This window comes from Mastigoproctus giganteus, chromosome 3 (assembly GCF_048544385.1).
Source record: "Mastigoproctus giganteus isolate SK-2022 chromosome 3, ASM4854438v1, whole genome shotgun sequence".
Lineage (NCBI taxonomy): Eukaryota > Metazoa > Arthropoda > Arachnida > Uropygi > Thelyphonidae > Mastigoproctus > Mastigoproctus giganteus.
The window spans coordinates 17,427,579-17,445,089 of NC_143577.1; the positions used below are offsets into that span (position 1 = coordinate 17,427,579).

The following is a 17,511-nucleotide window of genomic DNA, read 5'->3' on the forward strand; positions in this document are numbered from 1 at the left end:
CCACAACAAATTAGAAGAACAGAGAAGTGGAAGAGGAACTTGGTTTCTATTATAGGTGGCAGTGCATGCAAGACTCGTCACCCTTCTTGTTATCAGCACGGTTATTCCGTTTTTGTTCCTTGTTTATTTCGATCAGATTTCCTAACAGGAAATCTCATTAATGTTCAAAAAGAAAGAGAAAAAATGGGAGAAACTGCGATTACATTTCTAGGGCATATTTGCAGTCATTCTGATAATACTATTATCAGGATGGCTAATAATAATAATATATCCATCAATAAAAAGTACTTTTGCTGGATGAAAAATCCGGGAGAGAATTTTGCATCCTCTTCTGAGACCCACTAATTGATATACGGTGTGAAAAGGTCCCTTAAAAGTTTCTGGCGTCATTGATAGGATTCGAAATCGGGCCTTTTCCACCCTGTGTGGGGTTGTCTGTGATTATAACCACTCTGCCTTGCACAGACGTACCATTCCAGAGATTAATTTTATAATAATGTCTTGATTATTATTATTATTATTATTATTAGTTCATTAACTCAAGGTTCACCCCCTGTACAGCTAGCGGGCTAGGAAGGTGTACAGTTATATTGAAATATACATCATACACTTTTATACAAATTTTCAGATCAGGTGTTGAAGTGTTCAATGGTGTTACATGGGAACATTCCTTTTAGGGAGTCCAAGTTAAATAGCTTCATCCTAAGTAGGTGATGGCTTCTATTTCTTCCCTTGTTACTGCGATGATAACTTCTATCGATGGTGCATCAATCTGGTGAGTTAGCAGCTCGGTGAATGTTGACAGATTTTTTTTGAGGACAGTGAGCTTCCAGGATGTCATGTCTAGGTTGGCTAGGAGAATGGATTTCGAGATGGTGAACGGGTTCCCTTCCAGATGGTTCAGCCACAGCAGAATCCAGTATTCCATTGACAGAAATTTGTTACATCGAGAGCTAGATGCAGAGGACCAGATTACTGAGGTATGTAGTGGTGTAGGTGTGAGACTTCATTTAATGTATTGTCCGATCAGTTTGGTGTTGCAGTCTGCGAGCTCCTGGAAGATAGTTCAGAAAGCAGCATAGATTCATAGCATTCTTTGCCTTTAGGAAGTGTTCCTTGAAATTTAAATCTTCATCCCACGTTAGCCCCATGTCAGCATGAGATGAAACTTTGGGGATTATCTCATCAATAACTGTAACTCAAATGTAATTCTTGACCATCCTCTTCGTGATTGTCATGTGTGCTGGCTTGGCATTGTTTTGTTGGAGTCCAGCTCGCTGTAAGAACTCAATTAACTGTTGAATTTGCTTGGAGGTTTCATTATTAACTTCTTGTATTTGTTTGGGCTCTTTTGAAATGGTAAAAAAATTTAGATCATTATCGAAGGAGCTAAAATTTGGATTTTTTGTGAGGAATGGTTCAAGTAGGATTGCAAAGAGGGTTGTCGACATCACCCCACCTTGACTATAATAAGTGTCTCCGCTGCAGTAAGGACATCAGAATGCTGACGGTATACCACTATTTAACTATAAATAGTGGTATACCGTCAGGACCCTTAGGAGCTTTGTTGGGCAGGCCATTTATCACGTCAATGAGCTGCTTCAGAGATAATTATATCATCCATGGCAAAAAAGAGTTTTCTGGTTTACACTAGATAGAGTTGAAATTTCAGTTGTCGTATCTTGATGATCGAAAGATATGCGACTCCACTCCTCAAACAGCTTTTCGTCCAGGTTAAGATGGTTGTTGCAATTCGGGAAAATTCTCCGGGATTTGATAATTTGGAATAATATATATTCTGTTGATGTGCTCCTCTCTTGAAGCAAAGGAAACAAGCTCTCTCTTTTAAAGGTTTCGTGGTCTGCAGTAGTTCTCGATTTTACCCATTTTCTATATGCCATCTGCTTACGTCTAAAGGCAGTTTTCATATCCGGATGGAACCGCCGCTGAGTCCTCTCAGTAATTATGACTTGTTTAGATGCTCCTATCATGGCGATATGTCTCAACTGCTCAGCTATTGTCTGGATTTCCTCTTCAACAGATAGTGAAGATAAGTTATTCCAATCGATGGTGGAGAGATGGTTGACAACTATTTCAGGTTTCAGGAATTTTAAAGAAAAAATCAGATCTGAGTGAGTATCCGAATACTAATTTCTAATTTGCTTTCCTGATAACGTTGGGATGGGGAAGGTACAGGAGAGAGGTGTGTGAGAAAAGGCTGGATAAGTTATTACAGTAGGAGAAGTTGCAGAATACTGCTCTAAAGCTGGACCTGCTCTCGTTGGCGGTGTAATATGCCTCCTGAGGTCTAAAGAATTCAATGTTAACGTTAAGTCTTGTAGAGCTTTTGCATGTTTTGGGACTCTCATATTGAAGTCTCCACCTACAACAGTTTGTTGAGTAGGGGCGAGGCTTGTGACTAACCAGGTTCAGAGTTCAATCCGTGTAACATCGGAATGGTCAGGAGGGAGGTAAACCAAACAGAGTTGTATTTTGACTCGTCGGCTCACCAGTGTTACACACAAAGCTTCAAAGTTGTTAGACTGGCTTAGTTTAACTGTAGTCGCCTGCCACTGGACTGGAAAGAATATTTGGACGCCCCCTCCTCTTCTCATACCTCTACAGTTTCCGATACCTTTGTAAGAGGTAGTTTGAAGAAGTATATCAATTTGTCGCTCATTTGTCAGCCAGGTCTCCGTTAAACAGATGAGATCAGTTTCTCTGAGAGATAAAAGCGTTTCGAGAGAGTGGAGCTTATTGGATAAACTCCTGCCATTTTGTAGGAAATATCGCAATTGCATAGTTTTTGATTCAGTCTCCAAACTATCCATAAATTGCTATGTTGGATTGGATTGTCGGTTTTATCTGCGCGCCCTCAAGAGGCGTCTTTCTTTAAAATGCTTAACCAGTGTTCCTGGAGGCCAGTTCTTCTGGTTCATGACAGTATTAGTCGCGTTAGATGTGCATATCACTAGGAAGGAGGCATAGGATTGGTGTTTGGTTCTTAATTTCTCTTCAAGTCCAGTTCAAACCCATATTCCATCAAAAAGAGAGTTTTGATACTCTCTGTACTTGTCTCATGGTCCAATCTGGATACGAAGATCCTTTCTCTGGTGCGAACAGCTGATATTTAGTTTATGTCCGCCAAACGTCTTGCCTGGGTAATCGATGGGAGGTTCGTATCAGCTAATATATTTGTAGTTCGCTGAGAGAGACTAGGTTTAGACGGGACATGCTTCGATTTTTTACTTTGGTTTTATACAAGGGGAGTTTGAACTGTCTCCGAATGTGGAATACTCAATTAAAGTCGCATCATTTGTGCATGTTTTAGGGCTTACAGAGGTCTGAGTGGGGACTATGATTCCTCTTGTACATGGTGCTTCAGTCACTGCTGGGGAAACTGGTGCATGTCTTCACGGACATGGCAGCTAGTGGAGTAGGAATTTTGTTGCGCGAGTTGTTGTTTATTCCTGAAGTTCAGCACACTCATTTGAAGAAGAAGAAAAATAACGGTTTATTATATACAGAAGGCACATTGCTGTATACATCTCCCTTCACGGCTACAAGCCAGGGGTTTACATAAAAGAAATTACACAACATAATAAACATACAAAAAAAAAAGAATTATGACTCCAGAAAGGTTTAAACACTAGGGTGATGGATCCATGGCAGTGAAGAAAAAAAAAACTCCGGGAGCAGGTTCTAATGTCCTCTGACGTGGTCCTCGAAAAGAAGTCGACCGAGTTCTTTCTGCCTATATTCCTTATCGACTGCGAATTTGTAGAGGTCGCCGTCCAAGGACTGTATATGTTGAATTTTGTGCTGTAATCTTCCTATGGATGTCAGTGTCAGAGTTAGTGTTGTCCTGATATATTAGTTCATTCATTGTATCTTCACAGTGTGTAGTCTCAGATGAGCCATCAGAGCAGACAAAGTTTATGACATCCATGGATCCCAGCTTATTCCTCACGAGTTTGTAACTAAACCCCACGGATTCCGGTTCCCCTCAGTCTTGACAAGGGAACGCCAGGAACTCTATTTGGCATGGTAAATTTTGTTAGTATATTCACGGCGGACTGCTTTGAATCGGTCTCTATACTGTTCTACGATGTGAGCAGGTTCAGTCCTTCGCTTGCGTTGGTACTCTTTGCGAGCGTGCTTCAGGGAATTGCGCAGGCTAGTAAGTTCCTGCGACCATGGTACAGATCTTGGGTTCCTGGAACATTTTTTTATGGAAGCCTCGGAAGCTTTGAGAAGAAGACTCTGCACAAAGTCTGTTTTCTGCACACTGTTCCTTAATTGGTAGGAGTTGCTAGCTGGATAATGAAGAACATATTGAATTACATTGTCAAACCGGTCCCAGTTCGCTGTTTTAGTAGAGAATCTTGCAATATTCTGGATAGACACTTGACGAGGGATGACAGAATTGGTGACACTGTAGGTGATGAGGGCGATAGTCGCTAGAAGGGGCCATGTCATTCACCTGCCATTGAAGGAGTCTATTGCGAAGAGAAGAAGTAGTCAGCGTGATGTCCAGGTTAGACTCTCCAGTTCCCGAAGAGTAGGTGGTTGGTTGTCCTGGTCTGTTGATGATTTCAAGGCCGCGTGAGGCAATGAATTCATTTAACATGTCTCCTCTTGCGTCAGTAGAGGTGTTGAACCATTGTCATTGGTCTTTGGAAACAGTAGAAGAAAAAATCCGACAGAGTTCACGAAAATTAGAACGTCGTTGATCTCGGTTAGCACAAAACTGTATTTGACCACGCTCGTCTTCCAGCTGCATGTTAAATTCATTTGCAAGTTGCGCAGCTGTAATGAGAGATAATTAATAATCTCCATATCAGAACATGCATGTCAAAATATTCTTCAGTTATCTGAACATGAACTCAACCAAAGTATGAAATTGTGAAAATCATTATTTGCACTAATAAATAAAAACAAATGCAGAGATTCACCACTGATACAAATCTACACCAAAAGAGGCCAGCAGCTAGTTTAGAGAACTGAATGTAAATTTATCTTAATGGATTGCAAATCATTCTTAACGATTAACGAAGACTCTAAATCATCTGAATCATAAATCATAAATAAATTTTATTTACTCGATTGTAGTATTAAATTGTACTTTATAAGTAGCTTTATAGACCTACTTAGTTCTAATTTAGATACAGTTTTTGAAGCGTACTATTTAATATACACTGTGCTGCCACTTTATTAGGTACATCTACCTAGTAGTGCGTTGAGCCTCTTTTAGCCTTCAAAACAGCCTGAATTAGTCTAGGCATGGATTGAACAAGATGCTGCAAACGTTGTGCAGGAATGGAGTACCATGCAAACATGAGTGTGTCACGCAGTTCCTATGATTCGACGAAGGTGTAGGCCTGCAGCGAACAGCCCTTTCTAGCTCATCCCAAAGATGTTCAATAGGATTGAGATCCGTGCACTGTGCGGGCCACTGCAGCAAAGAAAAGTCATTATCATGTTCCTGGAACCGTTCCATAGTGTGCACCGGCGCATATTCCTCCTGGAAGTAACCATCTGACTGAGGATAAACTGTCAACATGAACTGATGCACTTGGTAAGCAACGACGTTCAGGTACGATGTGGCATTCAGACGTGAATCTATGGGTATCCATGGACCCAACGTGTGCCAAGAAAACATACCTCACACCATAACACTGTCCCCACCACCTTGCACAGTAGTCATCAGACATGACGGGTCCATGGATTGATGTTGTTTTCGCCAAATTCTGAACTTCGACTCGCCAGACCAAGCAACTGTTTTCCAATCCTTGAAAGTCCAGTGCTGGTGTTGTTGTGTCCACAGGAGGCGTGCTCTCTTGTTCTTCTTTGATAACAAAGGTACGCGATGTGGCCGTCCGCTGTTGTAGCCCATTCACGACAAAGTGCGACTATCGGTCCGTTGCGATATTTTGTTCTGAACACCAAGGTTGTATTCTGACATGATGTGCGACATTGTGGCCCGTCTGTTTGCTTGCCCAATTCTAGAAATCCTCTTCTGACCTCCCTCATCAACAAGCGATTTTCTTCCACAGGAGTGCCGTTGAGAGGATGTTTTCTGTTCGTTGCACCATTCTCGATACACCCTTGAAACTGTGGTGCTTGAAAAGTTCAGGAGAACTGCCATTTTAGAAATGCTTTGTCCAGCACGTCTTGCACCTACTACCAGGCCACGTTCTAAGTCCGTAGATCACTCCTTTTCCCCATTCTTGCTGCGGTTTGTACGCTTAACTGATACTAGAAAGGTTGTTCTGTTGCATTAATATCCACAACTGTGGTCATGTGACTTGCAACGTTGTGGGACAAACCATTTGTGAGCACAGAAGGGGTGTACCTAATAAAGTGGCAGCACAGAGTACATAAAACCGTTGTTTCTTTCGAATCTTGCCGCCATTTTCATAGTATACAGTGGATGGTAGGGAATTCAAATTTTTAATTGTGGTAAATAGGTAGCTAACATAAAACTAGATAGCGTAGTACATATCACTGCATTTAGAAATCTATTAGATAGTGTAGTATTGTTAACTGATTAATTAAATTGATTTATCTTATTGATTTTCATTGTGTTCAATCGGATATCATGCCCAAGACCAGAGCAGAAAAGCAATGGGCACAAAGTAGTAGGAATGCTGTGGCTCGTGGGAGGACCGAAGGGGGCGATTCTCCAACGCATAACAACAGCCTCAAAAAACGTGCGACTTGTGAAATGTTTGCGGAGCTTCCGGAACAGGAAATAATCTAGTCAAGGAGGATATGTCTGTGTGTGTGTGTGTGTGTGTGTGTGTGTGTGTGTGTGTGTGTGTGTGTGTGTGTGTGTGTGTGTGTGTGTGTGCGCGCTAGGTGCAGAGAATGTCAAAGAAATTTGGCGCCAATTCAGCGTTCTGATGGCCGCTTATGAGAGTTTGAAGAATCAGATAGATGGGTAGATACATTCAAAGGTATTAACGTGAGGGACCCATCAAGCTCACAACTGCCAAACTCGAAGCCAGAGCTCCCTTTTGTGCATCAGGCTACATAGCATCAATCTCCAAAGCAGAATGTGCTGGTCCCTCAGGAGATAGCTATTGTTGGTAACTCCATTGTCAGGGAGACGGATAATATATTGTGTAAAAATGATAAGTGGAACAGGATCAGTGTATGTCTGCCAGGAGCAAAAGCTGTTGACGTTGTAGAACAGATATTATTTTTTATGGGCACAAAGGGTTATACTGTTCTACACGTTGGCACTAAGTTTTTCACGGTGGACATTTCCGTTATCGTCTTGAAAAAATCCACTGCAGTCCGAATTGCAGTGGATTTTTACCGAATACCCAATCCAAGATTCTTCAATTGCCACCGTATAGTTCGGTTGGAAATGGGTATTAAGTCATGAGTTATGGTTAAATTTGAAAGTGACTGCAATTCTGCCCAGACACAATAGGAGGGAATACATGATGAGAGCCTTGTTAATTAATTCGACCCTGGAGAGATTGTGCAAGGTCTCTGAGAGAGAGATTGTGAAACTGATTCTTCCACTGCTTCTATTAGAATGGAGACGGGGTGCTGGAGTTTTGTGTACATGCAAGTATACATGCACCTGTTCTTACTCTTAGTTACCTTAACACAGCCCATGTATTTATTTGTTCCGTGTACACCAATGCTAGGAGTTTGGTAAATAAATTTGATGAATTTGAAGTGCTTGTCAAGACAACTAAGAAAGATATTGTTGAGAGATCAAACATGTGGTGTCACAGAGATATAAAGAATGTAGATTTGGAACTTGGGGAGTACAATGTGTACAGAAAGGATAGACAGGACATGAAGGGAGGAGGAGTTATGCTGTTAGTTAAGCAACACATAAAATCTAAGGAAGTGCATCCAGTTGACACCGGTGAACTGGATGCACTTTTGGTGCATCCAGTTTGGTGTGAAATAAGCATTGGGAAAGGAAAAACGAGAGTAGAAGTGTGTTGTAGACATAATGGACTAATGAATACAATGAACAACTGTACAGACAAAGTGGGCCAGCAAATCAGAATGTCTTATAATAGGGGATTAAAACGCCCCAGATACTGATTGCAACTTTTGAGTTGATCACCCACACAGCAGCAAAACGTTTTTGAATTTATGGGATGATTGTTTTCTACAGCAATACGTTAGAGAGGCAGCGGAAGAGAGCAATACTCTCAATCTGATTATCGGCAGTGATTCTATCTCTTCATTGAATGGGAAGCATTCAATGAAGTAATCTTGGAAGTTACTAGGCTTTTTGTTCCAACTAAGAAATACTGTTCAAAGTACAGGTCTAAATCGATGTCAGACGAATTAATGAGGCTCGTGGCAGAGAATAAAAATATGAGGGATGTATATTAAACTATCAGGTGACACAGAAGCCAATGGTACATATAAGCTAGTCTGTAATCAAGTCACAGAGAAGGTTAGGCAGACGAAGGTAGATTACGAGAAATCTTTGGCAAAGGATGCAAAGAAAAACAGCAAAGAGTTCTTTACTTATATAAATTCTAGAAGGGTGAAGCAGATTGGTCCACTTGACATCGATGGTTCGACTGTTGATGATCCTGCTCAAGTAGCTGCCAAATTAAATGAGTATTTTGCATCTGCATTCACACATGAGGAGTTATTCAGGGAGGGGATTGCCAGACGTTTATCGAACTGTAACAGGATGCTTAATGATTTTGTAATGACTGAGAGCAAAGTGGAGGAGAAATCGTTGTAGTTTAACTTAAGAAAGGCGCCTGGGGTGGATGGGATCCATCCAATTATATTAAAGGAGGCGGCAAAGGAACTAAACAAGCCTTTAGCTATAATTATGAGAGCATCCTTGGACTCAGAGGAAGTTCCCACGGATTGGAGATGAGCAAATATATCCCCAATTCTCAAAGGGGGTCTAAAGGTGACACGAGTAATTACAGACCAGTTAGTTTAACTTCCCTTCCGGGGAAAATAATGGAGTCACTGGTTAAAGATGCATTGCAGGATCATCTAGACAAGACTGCAGTAATAATTAAGACACAGTATGGGTTTGTTAAGGAAAGTCTTGTCTGACAAATTTAATTGAATACTATGATGTGGTTACAAGGGAACTGGATGCAATAAATAATTTTGGTATCTTATACTTGGATTTCAGGAAAGCTTTTGTGCACGGAAGACTACTGTATAAATTGGAGAGGTATGGTATTAAGGGTAAGTTGCTACAATGGATAAAAGTGTGGTTGAGTGGGAGAAGACGGAGAGTGGTAATCAATGGAGGCTGCTCTTCCTGGAATAATCTTATTAGTGGAGTGTCACAAAGTTCGATGCTGAGCGCATTGTTCTTTTGTGTATTTATCAATGATATCGATGATGGTATATCAGGCTTAATGTCCAAGTTTTCAGATGATACGAAAGTTGACAGGGTTGTTAATTACAGTAAAGACAGTAAGCTACTGGAACTGTATCTAGAAAAGTTGGGCAGATAGGCTGAGAAGTAGCAACTGACGTTTAACAAATGCAAAGTTCTGCATATGGGTAGAAGTAAAAGGAACGTACCAACTGTGTGGTACTACACTTATGGTGGCAGAAAATGAAAAAGACCTGGGAGTAATCTTGGAGTCAGATACGAATTCTAAGCAGTACAGACAGGCTGCCAGAGCAGGTGTTGTCGATTATATACAGGAAATTTGCTAGTAGGGAAAAGGAGATGATTATCCCTTTTACCTACTAGTAAAGCCAATGGTCAGGCCATCCATGCCTTGAGTTCTGTGTACAGATCTGGAGGCCTCATTTTAGGGATGTATAGTTGCTTGAGCGAGTACAGAGAAGGGCAATAATGGTTGGTGATGGGAACGAAGGAGTCGTCTTACCAAGAAAGGATGAAGTCTGCAAATTGCAGCGTCTGGAGACTAGACTCCTGCGAGGTGATTTGATTGAGGTGTATAAGGCCTTGAGTGGGTTTATCAGGCTCAATTATAATGGGGTTCTTCCACTTGCTCCGATTAGGAATCTGAGGGGGACATAAAAATTGAGGAGGGACAGTTCTAGAATGGATGTCCGGAAATATGCTTTTAGCCAGCTGTTGGTTGATTGCTGGAACAAACTTCCATCCGTCCTTGTGGAAGTTGATAGCTTAAATAAATTCAAGGACGAACTGGACATACGTTTAGAGGGAATGGATGTGTGAACTTTTTTTTTTTTTTTGGCTAATGCGAAATAAGCCTGCTTCCTTGCATCATATACCTCTTCTATTACTGTTATCTTTGTGGGTGGTCCATCATTTTTTGTGTAAAGTATACACGGTCATTTCAATAGTTTTCTATCTGCGATCAGTCCATTCTACAAACTCAGCAATCAGCAGAATTAGCCAGTTGTCAATAAGAATGCCAAGGTATTTTTAAAGAGGTAGCAAAGGGAACTGAGGTGCTTTTAATTTTAACAAGTGGTAGACGAGTTTGAAAAAGTTCCTTTAAACAATATAATTTCGATTTTGAATGCGGAGATGGCTAGTTTATTTTCACCTGACCAGTTAAAAAGTTCTTTTATGATGATATCAGCTGTATGTTCCTGTTACCATCTAGAGAGTTATCGTAAAAAAGCAAACCCAAATCTTCGGCGTAAGGCAGAGCAGAATTGTTTGGGAAATCTTTGATTACACCATTTATTTAAGACAAGATTCCAGATCAAGGGTACTAGCATATAGTACACGAGCATTTTCACGATCCATAGCAATAAATGAATGAAAAACCTTAAGTTTTAGCTATGGATCATGAATACTAACGGCTCACGTAATGGAGTTCACTTACGCAACCCATTACTTGCAGGTGCTGCCATATAGGAAACGTTTAACTATATGCAAGAAATGAATGCACACACTTTAAGTGCGATTATATGCATTCGATGGGTGAAAAATTAGAAATCCTTATTCATTAGGTGAAGGAGTCTGCCATCAGATTTGACCATTCTTCCATCAGGATATTTGTCAGCTGATGTATTGTGGTCGGTAGTGAACTTCGAAGCAGACCTGCCCTGTCTAACATATATCAGAAATTCTTAAAAGGTGTTGGATCTGAAGATTTAAGAATCCATGGTAGATGATGGAAATCTTGGGAATGTTTCTGGAGCCACACGGATACAATTTTTTCACGGTGGACATTTTCGTTATCGTCTTGAAAAAATCCAATGCAATCCGGGTGAAAATGAAGGGTGAAGTTGGTCCAATACGACAGAAGGATATTCACTGGTGGCAACATGACCTTTTGACGATATTAGCGGACCCAATACGTACAACAGAACCAACCATACCCTACACCATGATACCATTTCCAGCCTCTTTATTCGTGAACGCGAGTGCAGACTCGTCAGACCACATGATCTTTTTCGGCTGATTCACGGCATGTCCAGTCTTGGCTTTGGCTATACCATTCCAGTTATTTCTATAAAAATCTCGATTTTTTACAGGAAGAAAGGGCTTTCGGAGAAGCATGCGAATACCCAATCCAAGATTCTTCAATTCCCACCGTATAGTTCGGTTGGAAATGGATATTTCTTTGCTTAAATTGAGTTTTTAGTAATTTACTGTACACTGGACGCCACTCCAACTTTCAGTTCTGTTTTAACACCATCAAATTTTACAGTAGACACAATAATGACCTGAACAAATTTTCTGTTGATTGGAGGTACAGACAAAAAGATTCTGAACAACAGGTCCAACCACTCTCTCTCTCTCTGCATTTGTTCATATTACACTTATATTGATATAAGAAGCCGAGAGGAAATTTTGCACCTGCTTTGAACTTACCTGCAGATAGTGTACTTTGTTTAGCACTGTCGTCAAGCTGAATGGGACTCTCTTTGCTGTCGCCTTCCAAACTGTTCTTTTGGGGAACAGAAGAACGAATAGGGGAGACCTCATCAAAAATAGAACATCGATCTTCTCTGTTAATACAGAATTCTTGGAAAAGATTAACCTTCTCCAGCGAGTTGTCTGTGTTTTCATCCATCTGTAAATTGTGGAACTGCAATGAAGGGCAAGAAAGAGATCCATTTCAGAATATGTGCATGCATTTCAAGTTCTTTTTGAATATTTGAACAAGAAGTCAACCGAAGCATAGATACAAAAACACGGCGAAGGAATTAGTCATAGGAGAACTGAAGATGAATTTAGCTTAAAGATTCTCTTAAGGATTAAACACGACCCTAAATAATCCCTAAGGATAATCCGCAATTTATCTTTTTCTAAAATGTACACCATTTTAGAGGTTTCCTATATGTGATGAGCACATGATGCAGGCCCATGCAGTCAACAGAAACAAGATACAACAATAACCTGCATTAATCTACTCCTCCAAGTGCCTTGGTGGGTAGCCCAGTTGGTAGAATCATCGCTGTCCTCCCCACACCGAGTGAAAGAGACCCGAGTTCGAATCCCGACAACGATGAGAAGAATATTATGGGTATTTTTCACAACATGGCTGAGTTAGTCGATCTCAGGCGAGGGTAGCAATGCTTTTCTACGGGAAACTCAAGTTTTCGTCCAGCAGACAGCAACTCGACCACAGAACACATGTAGGAATTTACAGATATATTATATACAGTACAATATGCCCTAAGTTGCTGAAACGCCTGAACTCTGGTCTTTTCCACCCATTGTGGGGAGGACAGTGTTTGTACCAAACCCACGGTGGTCATGATTTTTAGAAGTGCAGGTTCCAATTACATGAACAACTGTATGTCAAAATCAAGTAACTAGTAAAAGTGGTAAGCTGATTCCAATTACGTCATTTGAGACAGCTTTAAATTGTCATTCTTCACTAGGAGCATCAGCAACTAAGGCAATATGGCCTCAGTTGCTGATACTCCTAAAAACCCTACTACTGTTATTACTCTCAACCAGTCACTGCGACATCTACTAGTTGAAGAGGTTAATCTCTCAGATATTTTTCCGTGGAATTCTGTGAATACTTACAAAATTTGGCATACTCGATTCAGTTATTGCCACAGATGGATTTTATTATGGTGGGAGCAGCTGATGACCAGATTTCAGCTGCATACAGGGTTGGTGGGTAGTTATCACGTACTTGATCGTTGCTGATTTGTCGTGTACATTGTACTTCGTATATTTTGGAGATGTTTAATGATCGATGGATTGGCGCGAATGAGCAGCACTTCCATATTATTACTGAACTGTAGCTTAAGTTCAAAAACTACTCCTAATTGGGTATGCTTCAGGACCATCGAAATCAGGTCCACGTACACATTTAGTTTGATAATCATAAGATTCTGTTTTCAAGATACATCTTTAAACATCAAATGAATAAAAATAAAATTTTCACTTCATACTCCGGGATGATCACATAAAGTTCTGTAATTGAGAACTTTATTGTTGCCTGCAACAGGCAATGAATTGATGGAATTTGAAACCAATTTGAAACTGCATTGTCGTGATTTACATGGTGGCCGTGTATTCAGATAGTACTAGACTCTTTTAACAAGACTACCAGGAATTTGCCAGCAGGGGTTGGTTTAAGGCATCCTGAGTACTACATACAAGTCTGGAGGCCGCATTTTAGGAAGGATTTAGATCTAATGGAGCGGTACAGAGAAGAGAAATAACGTAGTTAAAGGGAACTAAAGGGTGGTCTTACCAAGACAGGCTTCATTTCTTCAAATTGAAGTGTCTGGAGCCTTGGCACCTGTATGAGGTGTTCAAGACTTTCAACAGATTGGGCACGCTCAATGGTGATGTCATTCTTCCCCTTGCGCAGACTACACACATGAGGAGCATGCATGAATTCAAATTTAGGAAAAGATGTTTCAGGGTAGATTGCGGAAGTTTGCCTTCAGCTAGCTAGTGGTTGATTGCTGGAACAAATTTCCATCTGTTGTTGTGGAAGTGGGCAGTTTGAATAAATTCAAGGTAGAACTAGGCAAATTATTGAAGAAGATGGACAGGTGATGTGAGAGGTTTTCTTGCCTGATGCTTTATAAGCTTGCTTTCTTGTAACATTAGGTGTGTTCTCTGGTCAATTTGCCTGTTAAGAATTGTTTGTTAACTGTTAACCTGTTTGCTGGACAAAAAAACCCCATTTTCTGGGTAAAAAACCTTGCTATCTACGACTGAGACCGACTAATTCAGCCACGGAGTGAAAAAAGCCCAAAACAGCTCCTCGCGTCATCGACGGGATTCGAGCCTGGGCCTTTTCCACCCGGTGTGAGGAGGACGGTGACGATCCATTGTGCTACCCTCGCAGACTCCACTATTAATAATCATACAACGTCCCGTGTCACAAGGCCTGCATTGTGCAGGAATGGGTCGAGGATCATATCGAAGCACTTCCTGTGTTCCCTGACACCCAAATTTCCTCGACATCGATCCATTGAATATTTATGGGAAATAGTGGACACAGTATTCGCGAGTCCAAGTCAGTGCCCCGCTTCGTTGTCGAGCTTCTGGACGTCCTTCTCTCCAGCTGGTACTGGAAACCTGAGAATACTTTCCATGGAATGGCACATGAATTTTGGATCATTTTATAGTTGTTGTAGTAGCAGGATTTTAGGAGCATCGGCGACTAACATTGTTCCGGGTATGCCTGTAATTTAAGTGTGTTCTGAGGTCGATTTTGTTTGCTGGAGAAAAAACCACTGAGACCGACTAACTCAGCCACGTTGTGAAAAAGGCACATAAAAATTCTTCAGGCCATCGACGGGATTCGAACTCAAGTCTTTACCACCTAGTGTGGAGAGGACAGCGATTCTTCCAACTGTGCCACCAACGAGAGCCTCATTTTGTAGAAAAAATCATGAATACATTGGTTAATCGTATTTAGCAGTTACGAAGGCTTACACTATCCAGTTAAAGAGCGTTTGTTACTGTAGTCCCGTTTCTGATGACTCATCTGAAATTCACACATTCTTCAATGTGGGAATTACAGATGAGTTTAAGGCATCCTGAGTTCCATTTCCAACCGAAATGGAACTTTCGGTTGGTTTGTTGGTTGTTATTTGATTTTTAGGAGCATTAGCAACTAAAGCAATATGGCCTTAGTTGCTAATGCTCCTAAAAATCAAATAACAAACAACAAACCAACCGAAAGTTCCATTTCGGTTGGAAATGGAACTTTCTTTACCAAAATTTAATTTTTGATGAACGCTGGACCATCTCTTCTGACGCATCACCTGTTTTTCCATTACCGGATCGACAGTATTTATGTGGTATCAATGAACTTGTGATCATACCCTGTGACAACTCCCATTTACATACCGTTAATTATCTCTTGACTCCAATTGCAAAAGATTTCCAAATTTTTCGCCACCGACTGTGGAAGGAAAGTCAAAGAAAGGAAAGGTCTCTGACGCCTTTGGAAAGAATGCAAATAAAGAACTTAATGGAAAGCTTACCTTTTCAGTGATGGATTTACCCTCGTGGTTTTCCCTTATTTTAAATAAAACTATCGTGACAACTTCGCTTATCTGTCTTTCTGATTTATACTTTCAGCACCAACAGCAATTTTCTGCTGCTGCGAGGTCATCCCCACTTCCTTTTAGATGTAAAACAACGCCCACACGAAAAGCCCAATCTCCTTCTCATTTCTAGCTAATATCTGCATCGCTTCATCGCGTCCTTTACACGTATCAGAGAGAAGTTCAAAGAACAGCGAAGTGGACCAGGAAGTTGGCTGCTGTTATAGGTGGCAGCGCAAGTAAAGTTTGTTTTCTGACAGAACCAGGGAATTCCCCATCTCCGCTTTGTTGTGTAGTGTTACGTTCTCTTGTTTCTCTGACCATTTAGCCGTTGGGCCCCTATTGGGCCCACCGCTGTCCACATTTTTCCACGATGAGGCAGGTCAGGTACTCAGTAGATCTGCCTCCTCTCTCCCCTGCCTGGGGATGTGGTTTCAAAGGTTAGAGTACCCAGTTGAGATCGCCAAATGGTGTGTCAGTAGTAAAGCCGCAGTATGTCTTTGTCGGTTGGTTGTCGGGTCCATGTAGTGTCGAATCCGGGTGGAAGGCCAAACTGGCCATCCCGCTCTGGGGGGGTGGGACATGTTAGGCGGCAGTGGGGAACCCACCAGGAGAAGAGGTGGGAGAGACACAATTTACTTCATTCATAGTCCGCATTCTTACTCTACTTGCATTCTGTTTTTATACATTTTTCCTATAATTTATCATTTTTTTTTTTCTGTTAGGTTTTATTTATATTTTTCCCACACTCATTCATTTTTTTCTCACACACCAGGGGGATGCAATGGTGTGCAATATAAATTTAAGTACTAATGCTTAATAATTAAGCTAAATAAGAAAGAATATAAAAAGATTAAAACTAGGGTTAGTGTGTACTTAACTGTAACATTTATGGTTCGTGTTCTTCTCACGCACTTGCACTCTCATTCGTTTTTCTGGCTTTCATTTCATTTGTTCGACTGCCGACGGGGCTAGCCAGGTGGGTAAAGTGCCTGCCTGGAAACCCAAAGGTATAGTGTGTTTAGGGTCTAACGGCACCAGGGGTTTCCCCCATCTCCGCGTTATTGTGGTTTGATTCAGAACACTTTTAGAGGCCAGAGGTTTGAAAGTGTATGGATATTGTGATGTGTAATGTTTTGTACAGTTCTTCATCTAGTCTTTTAGCCGTTGGGTCTCAAATGAGACCCACCGTTGCCCACACTATACCTCGTGGAGGCAGACCAGGTACACCAGTATTTTAGAGATTTACTATTTACTCTGGCAGGTCCTGCCACCTAATTTCCTGAGATTTCAGTGGCTAGGAATTGGGAACACTAGAAGCAGTCAGGCCGAAAGAGATATAAGTTATGCGGGGGAGAGTTCAATTTTTTTTTTTTTTTTTTTTTAGTGTAGGGCTTGTGTAGTTTTGACAAGGGTCAAACGCTAGTTGCAAGATAGCTAGAGAGGGAAGGGAGTTTGAAGACCGGGAGTGAAAGACAGAAATATTGGGTCAATAGTGAAGATAACCCCAAAAGTCGGTGGGGCCGGCCCATGCCTCACCAGGTGAAGATAGGGGATGGCAGTGGGGAGGGTACAGAGTAACCATCCCCCCCCTGCCAAGGGAAGGGAAAGAAAAGAAAGTGAACCGAGTGAGGGTACCCGGTTCAGATCACCAAATGACGTTTCGGCAGCAAACTGCACAATGTCTTTGTCGGGTCTTCCTATGCCATTCCTGGGACACGTTGCGCCATCCGTTTGAGTGGTCAAGTTCAGATAATAGCTACAGTTTAAGCCAGTAGTCAGATCCAGGTTAAATCAATGATTAGTTGTTCTTCAGATTGTAGCTGTTAGGTTTTTGTTTGGTTGACACATCTAAGGATCTTTATTCTGGATGACGAGTAGTTGATTTGTAGGAAAACTCCTGCTAAGGTTGTGGGTATGTTCTTCTTCTAGTAAAAAGATCCTGCGAAAACTGCGTTAAGGCTTTATAATTGTTCTCGCTTTCCAACAGATATTGTTCTTGGTTTATTGGCGAGAAACGTATTCTGGTCATTAAGAGGCAGCGGAGGTCTTCGT

The 17,511-nt window shown here is 41.2% G+C and overlaps 1 protein-coding gene across 1 annotated transcript; it reads right to left on the reverse strand.

Annotated features, from left to right (window-relative positions):
- Nucleotides 1-4,594: 4,594 nt before the first annotated feature.
- LOC150087751 (uncharacterized) lies at nucleotides 4,595-15,501 on the reverse strand. The gene is made up of 3 exons (XM_090370145.1): nucleotides 15,394-15,501; nucleotides 11,795-12,011; nucleotides 4,595-4,809 (listed from the first exon to the last, which is right to left on the reverse strand). The coding sequence occupies exons 2-3, from the start codon at nucleotides 11,994-11,996 to the stop codon at nucleotides 4,667-4,669; spliced, it is 345 nt and encodes a 114-aa protein (XP_090226271.1). The 5' UTR covers nucleotides 11,997-12,011; nucleotides 15,394-15,501; the 3' UTR covers nucleotides 4,595-4,666.
- Nucleotides 15,502-17,511: the final 2,010 nt, after the last annotated feature.